At 43.2% G+C, this 16,440-nt stretch overlaps 1 protein-coding gene across 1 annotated transcript in view; it reads left to right on the plus strand.

Moving 5' to 3' along the window:
* C2H3orf20 (chromosome 2 C3orf20 homolog) overlaps positions 1–16,440 on the plus strand; it is a 66,999-nt gene that overhangs the window by 17,058 nt on the left and 33,501 nt on the right. The window contains exons 8-13 of the mRNA XM_066612980.1: positions 113–233; positions 1,755–1,886; positions 7,440–7,551; positions 9,017–9,239; positions 10,671–10,980; positions 13,649–13,756. Of these exons, the coding sequence (XP_066469077.1) occupies positions 113–233; positions 1,755–1,886; positions 7,440–7,551; positions 9,017–9,239; positions 10,671–10,980; positions 13,649–13,756 (1,006 nt within the window). The remainder of the gene's footprint in view (positions 1–112; positions 234–1,754; positions 1,887–7,439; positions 7,552–9,016; positions 9,240–10,670; positions 10,981–13,648; positions 13,757–16,440) is intronic.

A 16,440-nucleotide genomic window follows, 5' to 3' on the forward strand; every position in this document is an offset into this window, starting at 1 on the left:
CACATTGCTTTCATTTATAATATTACTGCATTGATAACTACAGGCTCTAGAGCCAGAACCATTGGCCAAATAACACATATGATGCATGTTTTAACTGTTTATCTCACCTCAGCTGTTCAATAGCACTACTGATGAATCAAGAAGGAGGAAGTATTAGAGACAAGGATGGATATTTGACCCACCGCTGGAGCTGGTATTCCAAAAAACAGCTTCTACGGTCATTAGAATTTCAGGTACAAAATAAACTCTTACTGTTCTTGCAGCTAGAAAGTGGCAAATATTTTACCTTCCTAAAGCAATGGTCCTTTTGCATGGCTTTGATTCTACAAAGGTCTCTAAGCCTGTAATTCTATGCACACCAACCTGGGAGTGTAAGTTTCAATGAATTCAGTAGGACTTTTGAGCAGTACTGTATAGGTTTGTGTTGAAAATGTGCATTCTCGTCCAGGGCTGCAGCTGTTATGCTTTGTTTTTGCCTGCTTTCGTTGTTACATTTCACACAAACCCAGGGCTGGCAGCATAGGTGGGCCAAGTCAGTCCTAGGCCCAGTGACACACGAGTACCCACCAGGGAGGGGGCCAACCCTTTTGTGAAGGCAACAGTTGTGTGCAGACTATAACAGACCAATCCTAATTGTGCCTTGCACCTCCAGAATGCTTGTTTTGGCTGCATAAGGCCTCTTATGGCTGTCACAAAAAGCGACAAGCCATTCGGCACAGCCTGGCCACCAGTTCATTCAGGGCATTAGAGGGAGGTAGGGAGGGGGCAGAAAGAGGCAGGCGCGAGGGTGTATTGGAGCTGGGAAGGTAGCATCACACACCACTATCCTAACCTCCTTTCCTGTCCTCCATCCTCCAACCTGGGTCCTTACGGATTTGCACCGGCTACAGAGCAGATGCATGTCTCAGTAAATCTGACAGACTGGTATGGGCTTAGCCCAGGGAATGGGAACAAATGTTCTCTTGTCCCAGGAAGCCTCCAGATGCCAAAACTCCCCTGTGGGATTCAGTGGGCACCATGTTAGAGCTGCTGCATTGTCACGCAGGCTGTTAAGTTGGACATCCAGGACATCCAGTGAATGCTCCCATTGCGTAGTGGGGGGGGGGTAGGGATGGAGGAGGGAGGATATGCTGATGCAACTGTCACATGAGTAGAAGCTCATAAGACAGTTCCTCCTTTTGTCATCCTCACTGGTCAATGAGCTTTGTTTCAGGGCTCTGTATCATTTCAGAAACCTGGGAGAAAGAACATTGGCCAGTAGAAAAGTGAAACTGCCAAAGCCTCCAAAAAGCCATAGCAGTAGCTCTTATTTGTTCCCACCCTCTGAGGGTGGAAGAGGGAGGATCTGCTGCCACCACCTGTCCACTCACAGAGCATGTCATAGTGGGGAGGAGGGCAAAAATGAGGACGCAGAGCATAATGTAACCTGGTACGGGCCTTGGTTAGTTTCTTCTTTGAAATGGCCTATTTATCTCAGTTGCCCCATATATCCTAAACCTGGGTTTGCTGTTGTCATGAACTCAACCACAAAGAGATGCAATGATGCGAAGTGTAGGTAATGTGCAACTTTTATCCAATATATGGGTTACATTGCGCATGACTGTGCCCTATACCTATATCAGTGCTATTCTGGGTAAGGGAATCTTTAGACATGGGAAAGTAAGCTTTCACATATATATGTGTGAAGGCAGTGGGAAATAGCAAGGTATGAATCCATTCCCAAGCCCTTAATCTGACTTGCTTTGCTCTTTTAGATTACTGAACATTTAAAACTGAGCGTTCGTAATCAACATTCTATGACACTTACTTTTACCTCCCTCAATGAAACCATCACTCTATCTTTGTCAAGAGCTGGATGTCCACATAGAACTAGAATGGAGAAGCGGGTAAGAAGCCATCAAATGAAAGTAAAATTTGACAACAGCTGAACTTATCAGTAATGTGCTGTTCAATAATTGCTTGATTTTTTCTGCTGCTGAGTCATTTTGTATTGACTTGAATTAGTTGTATTTATTTTGTTTTTAAGGAAAACTAACCCTCCTCATAGACCTGAGTGGGTTAACCAGGAGTATGTAACAAACACAAAACATTGCCCTCTGTTCAATTTTATTTAAGGCATCAAATCCTCCAAGCTTAATTCTGCTTCTAAGGATACAAAGTCTTATCTCTATTCACTGTGGCTCCAAGTGGAAATTTCATATATTTAATTTAATTATTGTATTTGTTTATTACTCTAATTGCTAGCCTGCCTCTCAATAAGCTCCCAAAGCAGCTAATTAAAAAAGCAGGCATCCACCCAATATAGGCCCCTAAAACAGTTTTAAAACCGAATAACAATTTAAACTTACACCCAACAGCTATTTTTAAAGTCTAGTTTTTTAGCAGGCCAGGAACCAATTAACTGTTACACCCCACATTACCAAGGAGTATTCATTTAAGTTTAGTTGTCTCCAGTCAGGATAATAAATGTTTTGTTTCTCACATTTGTAGTGTATATATCAGGGGTGCCCAAACCCCAGCCCTGGAGCCACATGCGGCCCTTGAGGCGTCTCAATGCGACCCTCAGGGAGCCCCCAGTCTCCAATGAGCCTCTGACCCTCCAGAGATTTGTTGCAGCCAGCACTGGCCCGACACAACTGCTCTCAGCGTGAAGGCAACTGTTTGACCTCTTTGCGTGAGCTATGGGATGAGGGCTTCCTCCACTGCTTACTGTTTTATGTCTGTGATGGAGTAGTGGCAGCAAAGGAAAGGCCAGCCTTGCTCTGTGCAAGGCCTTTTATAGGCCTTGAGCTATTGCAAGACCTGCATTCATTCATATAAGTTCATCTTTAATATATTCATTTATGTAAACTTATGTAAATTTATTCAAATTTTAAATGTAAATTAATTCTTTCTTTCCCTGGCCCCAGACGCAGTGTCAGAGAGATGATGTGGCCCTCCTGCCCAAAACTTTGGACACCCCTGGTGTGTGTGTGTGTGTGTAATAAATGTTTTGTTTCTCACACTTATAGTGATATGTGTGTGTGTATATAATCACTACAAATGATATATATCATTATATCACTATATATATAGTATATATATATATATATATAATCACTACAATATATATTATATATATAATATTTATAAAAATATAGATTATATATATAATCAGTGTGTGTGTGTATATATATAGAGAGATAAATTATATATATAATCACTCTGTGAGTGTGTATAGTGTATAATCACTACAAATGATTATACAAATCTCTCTCTCTCTCTCTCTCTCTCTCTCTCTCTATATATATATATATATATATATATATATATATATATATATATATAAGGATAGATTTACAAATTAAACAAATAAAATAAAATAAATAGCATTAAATAAGCAACCGCATAATCCTGAGTTCTTACAACAGTAAAAATATCATGGGTCCCTCTGAATGCCTGTTATATTTGTGTGTGTACCTGTGAAAGATCTCTAGTGTGGAGGCTATACGGATTTCCTCTGGGAGTGAGTTGCACAAGATGGGTGCCACAACAGAGAGAGTTTTCCTGAGTGTCGCCTCCAAATGAACCTCCAAAAATGATTGTACAAGCAGAAGAGTCTTCACAGATGACCTCAAAGGCCAGGCAGATTCAACCAGTTAGCATGGCTCTCTTTTGTTACATCAAGTACTGGAAGGAGATATTGGCACTTGTGGTTGCTGTAGACTAAGTGGTTACAGACAACATTCTCACTGTACCATTCTCTCATCTTTGTTACCATCCCTGTTTGGATTGTCTGTCCAGAGGTTTGAACCTCCTAGATCAGGCTTCTGAAATATGGGCAACCACTGGGATTAAAGACCCAATCCCATCCTCAAGATACATCAGTGTATCTCCACACTGACAGGAGTAAAAGCCTATTTGCTGATGGATGCACAGCACAAAGGGAGCATTTTGCAGATACATCCTCTTGACCCTCACAGCATGTACAGCAAGATATTTTGTTTACTCTTGTCTTCTCAGAATTCTTTTTGCAGGGATTCTGCCCTAGGAGGTCTATGGACACAAACACCCAAGACGAACCCCTCCCTCACCACCCCATCAGGGGAAGCAAGCACAATGCACCCCACACAGGTAAGCAAAGTGGGTGAAGCTATCCCACGTTGTAATATATTGATGCTGCATCTCTTCCCCCCCCCCCATATCTCTACCCTCCCATTTGGACCCTCCAGGATTATCAAATGTTACTCCACTATCAGCTGTGTTGCCTAACAATCCCTTTCTTTTGCAAGAGCTAAGAGCAATGAGTGTCTGCTCCCTTTTAGGGAACGCCAGGAACTTCCATTGCAATTCCATTGCTACTACTGTCCAAACATTCATCAGGACCCCTTTTGTTTTTCAGGACTGCACCATTGTCACAGCTGGTTGAACAGTGGTCCCCTGCAAGTTTCCACTGCAGTCCCACCCACCCCCAGGAGATGGAAGGAGTTGTTCCAAGTGATTGTGATTTTGTCCCCTACAGAACACCACTACAGGCGCACTCTGGCGGCACCACTCTCCCTCACAAACACCAAGTATTCGAGTGTGAGGTGTGGCTAATGCTGTGGTCAAGTCTTTGTTACTCTTTCTGTATTTCTGTCTATGGGCAGCTGCTCCATAGGTGAAGACATCATGCAGATCCCAAGAGACACAGCCTGCCTGCCTGCCTGCCTGCGGTGATCAGTGGGAGCCCAGCTGATGAGGTTGCTACCTACTATTCCAGTCAGGCCCCTGTGGCTTTGCAAACTCCATGGCAGTGAACCATCTGGTGCAAACAGTTACTTGGCTGTCTGTTGGATAACTTGCAATGGTACAACAGTCCTGCTGGGAGGAGATACAGGCAACTCCATTTCTTTGTTTCTTTCAGATCTGCTCTATCAGGGCTACTGTTCAATAAAAGCCTCCACTGGATTGCACTTGCTGTTACTTTGTTAGTAGATGGGGATCCCTTTGTCCCACCCTAGTTGTTTCTTTCCTCAGCTGACCTCAGGGTGGGACTCTGTGGGAGGAGGAGTCGCTCTGCTATCAAGGTCTGTAGCATACTCATTCTGTGATCCCTGGGTTTTGCTAGGGATGCTCCTCAGTGGTTATGTGCCCCCTGTTTTGTGCTGCCATGGTCAATGAGACAGGCAGTTTTGGGGGATAGGGACAGTGGCATATGGATAACCATGCTGGCAGGTGCCAGTGATGATACATGGATGTCACACTTCCATGGACCAACTTCAGGGGTTGACACACAGATGTCTGACACACAGATGTCCCAAGGATGATGTGCTAACATTGCACCAATGCCAAGTGATGATGTGCTGCCGTCAAGGTGCTGCTCTGTGGGTAACAGGCTAAGTGGGTGTTTCCATTGACGCTGGGGATATTATTGGGAAGGGCTGAGCCAGCATCGCTTTGCCAGGACAGGCTTGGCATTTGGCGCTTGTTGTGCCAGCACTGGTGCACCATCACTGTAGTATTCAAACAGGAGTGGCCTTTTTATGACACCAACAAAGCGTTACTTTAAGCCTCACATATTACAGTGCTGTGCCCTTTAACATCCTGTTGCCAGGTTTTATATATATATATGCATCGCACATTTGGCTCTTTTCAAATTGCTCCCCTAGAGATCCATTGACCTTTGAAGAATAACCCCCAGGAACAACACTGAAACCTGCAATAAAGGCAACGTTCTTTCTTTAACAGCCTATTTCCAGGTCTCCCCCCCCTAAATATTTATATTGTGGATGCACTTTTGTAGAAAGACAGCCTTTCCATTAAGATGCTTTATTATTCCACAAGCTACCTTCATAGACTGAATGAATGACATATTTCACAGCCACTTGGTGTTAATTGGGTCATTTTTTAGATTAAGAATTCATTGTTGTCCCAGTTGGCAATTCTCTCCCCCCTGCACTGATTCAACTTTTAAAATACAGAATATATGTTCACACCATATAAAAATACATGGTTTTAATTGCTTTTCTTGCACAGAAAGAAAACTGTGTGTGAAGAGAACAAACATATTGCAATCCATACATACCTTGTCTCCAGGTGCAAGCAACACAGTGCTTTGTGCATAATGCAGAGAAGGGATCAGCTATGCGACTGAGGGTGGTTGTTTTCACAAGGGATGTCTCTGATCTCAAAATATCTTGGTTTTACTGAAGCAGCAGGTGTGCTTTTTTTTTCTTCATCACTTTTCCACTGAACAAAACTGAGCTATCATAGCTAATAGCTGCTGACAGACTTTTCCTCCATGACTTGGTATAATCTCTTTTTAAAGCCTCTCACAATGCAGAACCAGCATTACTTTTGATGGTTGCCTGATTGCAGTTTGGTCTGGTTATCTTCACATTTGGTTTGTTTTTCCACATAGCCAACAGAGACCCTTTCCCTCCACACCTAACCTGTGATTTCAGTCATTTCCACCTGGTTCAAGTCACATTTGATAGGAAGGTCATGAGCAATGTCTTGGACATCTGTGTTCAGAAATAGATCTGGATGCTGGCATTAAGGCACAATAGGCCTCAGTAAAGTTAAATTTGAAAAAAAAATAATTTATTCGTATCATGTTATTAATGACATCTGTAATGATTATGTGCAACATGCAGCTCCTTGACATGTAACCAACAAGGTTGCCAGATCACAAGAGACCAATTTCTCCAGAGAGCTTGCAAGTATTTAGTGCAGGACCCTTGAAAATGCAGGGCCTATAGCATATGCTACTTTTGCTACTAGGTTATTCCAGCATTGCCTGATGGAATCTCCCACTGCTGAAGGGCTCAGTTATCTGACTGTTTGAGTTTTGTGATTGCAACCATGGAACAAATCCCAAGTGAATAACTTCCCAGACAATAATTGAATGTTGCTTCTGGCCCTAAGATAGCAGCCACCACCACTTCTTACGGGAATGAACTATGGCAGCTATAATTGTGTTAGGTAGAATATCCCAAACACAGAGATCCTGCCTGTTCACATCACCAGTGCTGCTGTACAGAATGTTCTTCTAATTGAGGACATTAGAAGCCAATGGGAAGAAACAGCCAGTGCTCTTTTGCTGGCCTCTACAAATGAGCCAGGTGTTGAGCCGTTCCCATTCTGATCAGCACCAGCAAAGAATATGACAGTTCAAATTAGATCTGAACCACTGCTTTGGAGAAATAATAGATAGGATACATCTGCAATTCAAGGATAATAATGCTGTTCGACCTTCTAGGGCTGACAAACAGATTACTGAAATAATGTGTGGGAAGGATTCTGAGCATCTGGAATATACTATAAAATGCTGTTATTACTGTGCATGCACACCACCTGTCACAAAGGCCTTAAAGTACAGCATGACTACCTTGAAGCTTCAAATGCCCAAACAGACAAAGTATGTCTTAATCCTGACTCCATTTCTTGTTTCTTCTCTCCCAAAGGCATTGACACAGTCTCCTGAAGGTGTGGAACAAGAAGTACAGTGGCACAAAGTGTTAGCCGAGATTAAGAAGAGGTTCGAGAAGACAGTCAGACAATTTATAAATGGCGTTTTGATGGCCTCAGGTATAGTCATTTCTGCTGGCCTGTGGTGTCCATTTTGCATATCATGAAATTTGGATATGTTCTGGAAAGTGGCACACACACATGGAAGTGCATGCACAAGGAATGATAACACAGACCTACACACATGTTGTTATTTTAAAAGTTAGACCTATTCTTGAGTATATTTGGAGCGCTAAACCAAAAAATGGCATTGTCGTGAAATTCCGGTTTTGCAACCAAAACCGGAAATGGCCATTTTTTAAAACTGTTTTCAGCACTTTAGAGAATGGGGGAGCCCTGCAGAGGGGTTTGCAGGGTCCCTGGACCCAGGAGGCCAGCGTTGTCTCAGGTAAGTTTTTGTTTTTTTTTAAACCCTTTTGCCCCTGGCAGCAGCATCATCATAGCGATCACGTTGCTGCCTTAGAACATGAGAACAGCCCCACTGGATCAGGCCAAAGGCCCATCTAGTCCAGCTTCCCGTATTTCACAGTGGTCCACCAGATGCCCCAAGGAGCACACAAGATAACAAGGTGCCCTCCCTTGCATCTGGCATTATGATGTAGCCCATTTCTAATATTAGGAGGTTGCACATATATATTGTGGCTTGTAACCTGTGATGGACTTTTCATCCAGAAATTTGTCCAATCCCCTTTTAAAAGCATCTAGGCCAGATGCCATCACCACATCCTGTGGCAAGAAGTTCCATAAAATAACTACACGCTGAGTAAAGAAATATTTTCTTTTGTCTGTCCTAACTCTTCCAACACTCAGTTTTAGTGGATGTCCCCTGGTACTGGTGTTGTGTGAGAGGGAAAAGAGCATCTCTCTATCCACTCTATCCTCCCCTGCCTTCACCAGCACCCCGGCCCTTAAGGGGGCAGAGACAGGGCTTCCTTGGCTGGGGCATTGTGATGCCCCAGTTTGGGAACTTCTGCTATAGACCCTATCCTTGGAACAAGTTCCATTGAACATAATGGATTTACTTATGAGTAAACATGCATAGGATTAACAGTATTTATTAACAGTATTTATATACCGCTTTTCAACTAAAGTTCACAAAGCAGTTTACAGAGAAAAATCAAATACCTAAATGGCTCCCTGTCCCAAAAGGGCTCACAATCTAAAAAGATGCAAAAAGAACACCAGCAGACAGCCACTAGAACAGACACTGCTGAGGTGAGGTGGGCCAGTTACTCTCCCCCTGCTAAAAAAAGGAGCACCCACTTGAAAAAGTGCCTCTTACCCAATTAGCAGGGGTATTACCCAATTAGCAGGGGTAATAGGATTGTAAGAGTGTTATCCTTTTTTACACAGGTTTTAATGCAGGTTTTAAACCAGTGCTGCTTAATACATTCTGATACTGACAGTTTATCTATAGTGTACTTATAGTGCATTTTTCAATTAGTATTGATACTGTTTGACAGCCTTTTTTTTTTTTTTTAACTGTTCAAAGTACTTGCAAATTCTTCCTTCATTTATCTGGCAGGTATATGTTGCATAGAATATCCAGTTGGACCAGCTGCAAAACACGTGAAATTTTCATTGAAGGAACCAATACCTCAGGCCTGGGATCGACGACTAAAAGAACAAGCCAGTATTGCAATTTCAGAATCAAAAGAGAAAGCAAAGAAGCCTGGAGTCAGAGCACCTCCTTCGGGGACCCTTGCTAGTTCTAAGCCTTTCAAGCTAAAACTAAAGCATCCCTCACAGTGAGTAGGATTATCTTTCAGGGAAATTTGTTCTACTACATAACCAGTGGTAGTCCTCCCAGCGCCTGGGGCAAAGTTCCACGATGGTGCCCCCCACAGGCTGTTGCCTCCCCCTTGTGCGAAAATCCACCCCTCCTCCACTCACCTGAGGCTCACGGAGCCTCGTGCGACCTCAGCCCATATCAGGGAAGCCTCCTGGATGTTATAAACTGTGCTTCTGGGAAACTGGAAGCACAGTTTCCTACCCCATCGGGAGCCTCAGAGAGGCTTCTGTGGAGTCCTAGAGGCTTGCACCTGGGGTATTTGCCCCATCGGACCTCATGGTAGGCCCACAACTGTACATAACCATGTGGTTAGTCTGGAGAAGCTGGAATAGCCATGTAGGATGATAGTACAAACAGGACTGTTGTCATATAAAACTTGGAATAAGTAAGAGGACCTTAGAGCGCAATCTAGATGTGCTATTGGGCCAGTGCAAGTCCCTTGCTCCAGCCTAGAGCTGTTGTAACCTCAGGAGTTGGGAGGCTGAATACAGCACTGATGCGCCATATGGGGAGTTCAAGCTGGCCAAGTCAGGCTGGCATGGGGGCCTGGGGAGGGCAGGAGAAGGGTGTTCTGGGGCAAGCAGCAGGTGAGCCGGTGGGAGGACTGAGAGTGTGAGGGGGTGGAGCCAGGATCTGGCACTTATGCTGCTTGGATCTGTGTTACCTCTTTATGCATTCCCCTTACTCCAAGCTGTTCTGCAACCTGGCCCAGCCCTGCTCTGGATGCAGGGCAGGAATGGGCATGTTAGGATTGGGCTGCCCAAAGGATTGGATCAGCCAGTGACACAAGTTACTGAGTATATGATAACAACCATGACAGGTGCAGTCGAGGCCTTCAGATGAACAAAAATAAAGTAAGGATAGAAGCACTGGTAGAGCATGTTAGAGATGGGCCAGTTCATTGAATGAGGGCTTTTGTAGACAATGATGCACTGTCTCAGGTGCATTAAGTGGGTGGAGAAGGCAGTAATCATGTGGGTATATAACTTAAAGTACATTCAAGCAGAGGTGATACAGATGAGCTGAACTCTGAAGACCTGGGTTCATTCACGGTGAGGTGAAGACAGATGTGGGTCACGACCTGACATCATGTGTGTTGTGCACAAGAGTGCTGATGCTGCCATATTGTTCTGAGGTTCAGACTTGCACACTTTGAACTGTTGCCAGGGTTAGGGATCCTAGCTGGAATAAATACTGCTTGGAGATTTGGCTAGAAAGTGGGCTTCTTTGGCCAAGACCCCCAGTCTTCAGTGGTTCCTCAGTCTGCTGCTTCTTCTCGTATTTGGCAGTTTGTACACTCTGACTACAATTAATACCGTGATTTGCATTTACCTGGCTTTCCATTTGTGCTGTTCCTCCCTTTCTCCTGAAATGCTATCCCTCAAAGGCCTCCTGGAGCTGGAGAAACACATCCTGCACAAGACACCTGGGCCTCTTGTCCTGCTGACTGTCCAATTATGCTGCGCAAAGTTTTGGCCAAAGAAGAGGATATTACCTGCTGCAAGTGTGTTGTGAAAATCCCATTGCTTACAGACGTGGAATTTGAAAAGTTCGTCAGGGCTGCAAGAGATCCTGATCAGGTCCTTGTGATTTGTGTGCTGTCACCCCAAAATCCATCCTACTCTCCCTACTTTGAGTGGTCCTTGGAAAAGATCTATATACAAATGCAGCATGGCCGACCCTCCCCTTGTGTTCAGGTAAGCTCAGTTTAGGCATTAAGGATTGCAAAATATGGCATGACTATCAGTTACCCTAAAGAAAACATCTTTGACTGGCTAATAACTGTCACTGTACTGTGGAACTGGCTATCCACTCAGCCTGTTCACCAATTCAGGTCCTTCAAGGTTATGCATCTGTTTCTATTGCACAAACCTGGAATTTGGTACCTGATGCAGAATTCAGTGTCATGTCAAAATCCTTAATTTTTCCCCCTCCCAATATGTGTTTCTAGATTGTGCAGCCACCAAGAGTGAGATAAATGGGAAAGCATGTAAACTGGAAAAGACTAACAGCCCAATCATATCTGCCACCATCGTACATCGTACCAAGAGTGAGATAAATGGGAAAGCATGTAAACTGGAAAAGACTAACAGCCCAATCATATCTGCCACCATCGTACATGATGGAGCTGCACCGACTGATCACATTCTACTGAGCATCTAGTAGGAGGAGGGGTTTGACCAGAAGGCCAGAGTTATGTAAAAAACTTTTTTACTTACCTCTGGGTAGACCTTCTGATCACCTGTGTGTCTCCTTGGTCCCATGCCAGCTATGTAACTGAGATAAGTCAAAGGAGAGAAAGGGGATGGGGCGGATTAGAAAATGGGAGATAGGACTCAGCATGCACTTTTGCTGCCAGGATCCATCCCCTCTAGCTCACTCCCTACTCCTTGTCCTTTCCATCTTGAATCTCTCCCTCCCTCCTCATGAACAACCCCCTGCACCAACTGACCTGGGTTCTGTTGGAGGCTGTCCAGTTCTGTTGGAGGCTCCAAATAACTCAGCAGTGGCATGTCATTTGAGTGGCACTGCTGCATTCATGGCAGCAGAAGGTGACTTATGCTGTTGTAAACTGTCCATAGGTTGGCAACCTTCAGTCTTGAAGCCTACAGCACCTGGTATTCCCGGGCAGTCTTCCATCCAAGTATTAACCAGGCCTGACCCTGCTTAGCTTCCAAGATCAGACGAGATCGGGCATGTGCAGGGTAACAGTTTTCCATAGGATTGGGCTGTAAAAAGCCTTTGCAATGGTAGAACGATACTGCTTTCACATAGCTTTTTCTCTAAAGCTGCAATCCTAAATACACTTATTAGTGAGTATGCCCCATGGAATACAATGGGTCTTACTTCTGAGTTGATGTGCTTAGGATTGCACTGTAACATATCAGGGAGAGGCCAAGCACCAGTGGTAGAGCACCTAATTTGAGTGCAGAAGGTCTTGGGTTCCATTTCCAGTTGAAAGGATCAGGTACCAGGTGAAAGCTGACACATCAAGTGGGCAGTAGTGGACTAGACGATTCACTGGTCTGATTCTGTGTAAGGCAATTTTGTATATAAGAGAAGCGCATTTTGTGAGATTAGATTGTGACAATATTAGATTGTGAGCCCTTTTGGGACAAGGGGCCATTTAGGTATTTGATTTTCTTTGTAAACTACTTCTTGAAATTTTTTATTGAAACACAGTATATAAATATTCTTATTCTTATTCTTATTCTTAATAATAATAATAATAATAATAAGTAGTAGTAGTAGTAGTAATATTTGCAACTTTTGTTTATTTCCATAATGGATTCAGGGCACAGAATTATGCCCATTTCTTGTTGCAGAAATATGGTTATCTTTGCATTTTGGAATGAGTACCCACCTGACAGACAAGTTTCTACATACAGCATTTGGCCTTGGTTTCCTTGAAACCATTGATCAGGCTATTTATAAATTATGTATCATGTGAGCCTTCTGGCATGAGAAGTACGTAAAAATTCCAGCCTTCCTTGCTCAGACCAAGGCCCATAAACCCACTGTTCTGTTTCCAAACAGCAGTCGCTTCTTGTATGCTTAGAAATAGGGCAAGTGGGCAAAACAGCAAGAGGTCACCTACTATTTGCCCCATGGGCCTGGTAATTGATGGTATATGGCCTCTGAAAGTGGTATTCCATTTAGTCAGCATGGCTAGTAGCCATTGACAGATTTCTATAAAGATTTAACTTTATTTAAAAATTTAACCTCTATAAACTTGTCTTTTACACCCCCCCCCCAAATTAAACAAAATAGTGAAGCAGATCTCACAATGTTGTGACAGCAACCAAAACTCCTGCTCCACTCTTTAACCTTACACAATGGTCTCTCTAGGTAGCTCCCACTCCTTTGCACAAGTAAGATATGAAGGAAGGAAAGTGTGGCAAAGCTTTCCTCCCTGCCTCTGAACATCCTTGGGCAGGGGAGATGGAAAAATGGGTAAGTGGATTCTGTGAAGAAGTTGGCCATTCCTGCCTTCATTGCTCTCTCATTGGCTTTGTCAGCAGTTCTATTACTTGGTCAGTGGACAGAAGCAGTGTCTGCTGCAGGTTCTTTCTCTTCTTCCTATCAGCCAGGGATTGGAAAAGAGAGGAAAAAGTACTTTGTTCACATGAAAGTGAAGTACTGTACTGAGAGAGGCATTTCCTCTTTGTTTTTCTTCCTGTTACTCTTCTGCTTAGGAAACTGCTTAGATCACCTCTAGTTCATCTGCATACCTGAGCTGGTATGTAGTTTCTCTGCTAGACAGTATCCTAAAACCAATAACATTTGCATATGATTGGTGAGAGCATAAAGTCCATCATGATTCTTCCCCTATGGCCAAGACATAATGACTTGTTCCTTTCACAGTGCAAACACGACCCCTTCCGCTTCCTGAAATATGACCTGGACAGCCCTCTGAACAAAAAGCCTCCTCTTCTGGTGCAGAAGCATGGAGTTGTGCCTGGTATGGTGGTGGTAAGTGTCAGAACACTTTTCTCCTTGCAAAGCCACTCGGCTCTTTTGGGTCTTTGACACGATGATCTCTCAGTCTGAAAGATCTGTTACATTAATGGGAAATGGCTAGAGAGCGATCCAGGCCCATAGTCAGGATTCTGTTTTTTCAGAGTGGGTACTTATGTCAGGTATATATATACCGGTGTGCAAAATTAAAGGATAAGTATGGAAAAACATCAAAGACCCATAAATATGAAGGTGGGCAAACTGCTGACTCAGGGCCCAATCCTATCCAACCTCCCACCTCCAGTGTAGCCGCAATGCAGCCCCGTAGTAAGGGAACATATGTTCCCATATCTTAAGAAGGCCCCAGTGTCTGCCCCTCCACCACAGGATGCAGTGCACACCCCACTGGCACAACTTCACCAGTACTGGAAAATTGGATAGGATTGGGCCCCCAGCTGGCCCCCCTCATGCTGTGGCCCTGGAGTGATCCATTAATCCCAAACTGCAGAAGTACTGGGTACATTTTGACAAGAGGGCTTTAGGTTTGTTCCACCAGAGTTGTTACATGGACATTTGATTATGTTCTCTTATTGATGGCTGTATGACTTTTGGGACTGTCCTTTTATCCAGTCTCACTTTCCCTTGTCAGTTTTAATACCTGATAATACTTAACATATTTAAATGTCTGCTCTGGTCTTCCTCCTTTCTGCTGATCTTTCCTGAGGGATCTGTGCACCAGCACAAGGTATGTGTCTCCACTCTTTATATTTTATTAATTTAGAGAGTTATATACTGTACCAGCAAACTCCCAACAAGGAATGAAATTAACAAAGAATGATTGAAATTGACAAATGTTCTGACAAACTGAACCCACAAAATAGTATTAATTAACATTATTCAGGCACATATCCCACAGCGCCTAAATACAGTTTAGGAAACATAACTTAGAAGCAGCTAATTAACCAGCCTAGTTAATTAACACAGTGAACTCACATTGCTTAAAGAACACACCTCATCGCTTCAAAAAAGGAGTAGTACCTCTGGATTTAACAGGGGAGTCACGTTTTCAAAGCATACACATCAGGAATATATTGTATGTCATAAAACACCATTCTTCAAGATGGACATCCATGGCTATAGTAATTCTTTTGTGTCACAAGCACCTATTAGTTGGGACCACAGACATCAATTGTCAGAAGTGACAAAATTCCCAGACTTCGTCAGCGATATGGGTTTTCTGGAAAATTTTGAATTAGAAAATGTTATAATGTCCTAAATAGATTAGGATAGCATTTAGCATGCTTGACATAGTTAGTAACTAAATCTAAAAAGCATGCCATATTAATTTTACATGCTGTATAAATACCTCAATTATTTTGTGTCAGTAGCCTAAAGTAGTTGAATGGAAGATTAGGAAAGGAAAAAAAATCAGTGAAGTGCACACAATGTGGTTGAAATGTTCTATCAAAACAAGTTCAAATCTTTACTTGGAAATTATTTTAATTGGGGTACTTGCAAATTCTTTAAGATGTGACAGAGTCAATAACTCTGAAAACTGTATATGCTTGCATGTTTTCTTTGGAAAGTCACTTGAAAATGTGAATGACCTAATGGCCCAATTCGATAGCAGTTGGAGCCATTCCTTATGTTACTAACTGATTTGGAAGCAATGCACGTGTAGAAATGGAAATAATTCCATGGAAAAATTTAGCAGTGGAAAATGTTCCCACATGATTAATGGCATGTTCATCACACCATTTAAAATATTCCTTTATTGTTATTCTTTAATGCTTTAGAGAGGCTGGGCATGTCCCTATTGTACCACTGCAATGCAGGCACAGGTAAGCTAAAAAAGCAAATCTGAGTAAGGTTACACTTTTCCCCTATCACTTTTCCCTAGGCAGTGCCTCGTCCATTCATGAACCTTTTGCCTGTACAAAAAGAAGGTATTATTTTGACTCTTGGGGGCTGTGCCTTCTTCTCCTTACTGCTGGAGTGCACAGCTGATTTTTATTTATCTAAATAATAAAGAGTATTGGACCATGTCGCTATCCATCCTGCCTCCCTGCACCCCATCCCCTGTGGACTGGATAGTAGTCTTTTAATGTAAAGCTGTAGGGCCATGAAGCCAAAGGTTAAAATGCAATCAGTTGCACACATTCATTCATTTCTGGAGAGGCTTGCAGACAACACTTATATTAACTTCAATGAAGTTTAAATTTAAAAAAAAATGAGACTTGCTTCAAATATTAATGTAACTTTTCTACATTATTAATTGGGGATGCACTGGTAATGCGTCGGTCATTCCTAAATCACATCAAGATTGTGAACTGCACCGCCAGTCTGTACTAACACCATCATAAAATACCCACTTCCTCTCTCTCTTAATTTCCCTTCTAAAGTCATGTCATGTTGGCAACCTTCAGTCTCGAAAGACTATGGTATCGCGCTCTGAATGGTGGTTCTGGAACAGCGTCTAGTGTGGCTGAAAAGGCCGATTCGGGAGTGACAATCCTTTCCACACTGGGAGCAAGTGCAGTCTGTCCCTGGTCTGTCTGCCGGGCTATGGGCCTTCCTTCTTTGCCTCTTTGCCTCAGACTGTTGGCCAAGTGTCTCTTCAAACTGGGAAAGGCCATGCTGCACAGCCTGCCTCCAAACGGGCCGCTCAGAGGCCAGGGTTTCCCACTTGTTGAGGTCCA

This window comes from Tiliqua scincoides, chromosome 2, assembly GCF_035046505.1.
Source record: "Tiliqua scincoides isolate rTilSci1 chromosome 2, rTilSci1.hap2, whole genome shotgun sequence".
NCBI classification, from domain to species: Eukaryota; Metazoa; Chordata; class Lepidosauria; order Squamata; family Scincidae; genus Tiliqua; species Tiliqua scincoides.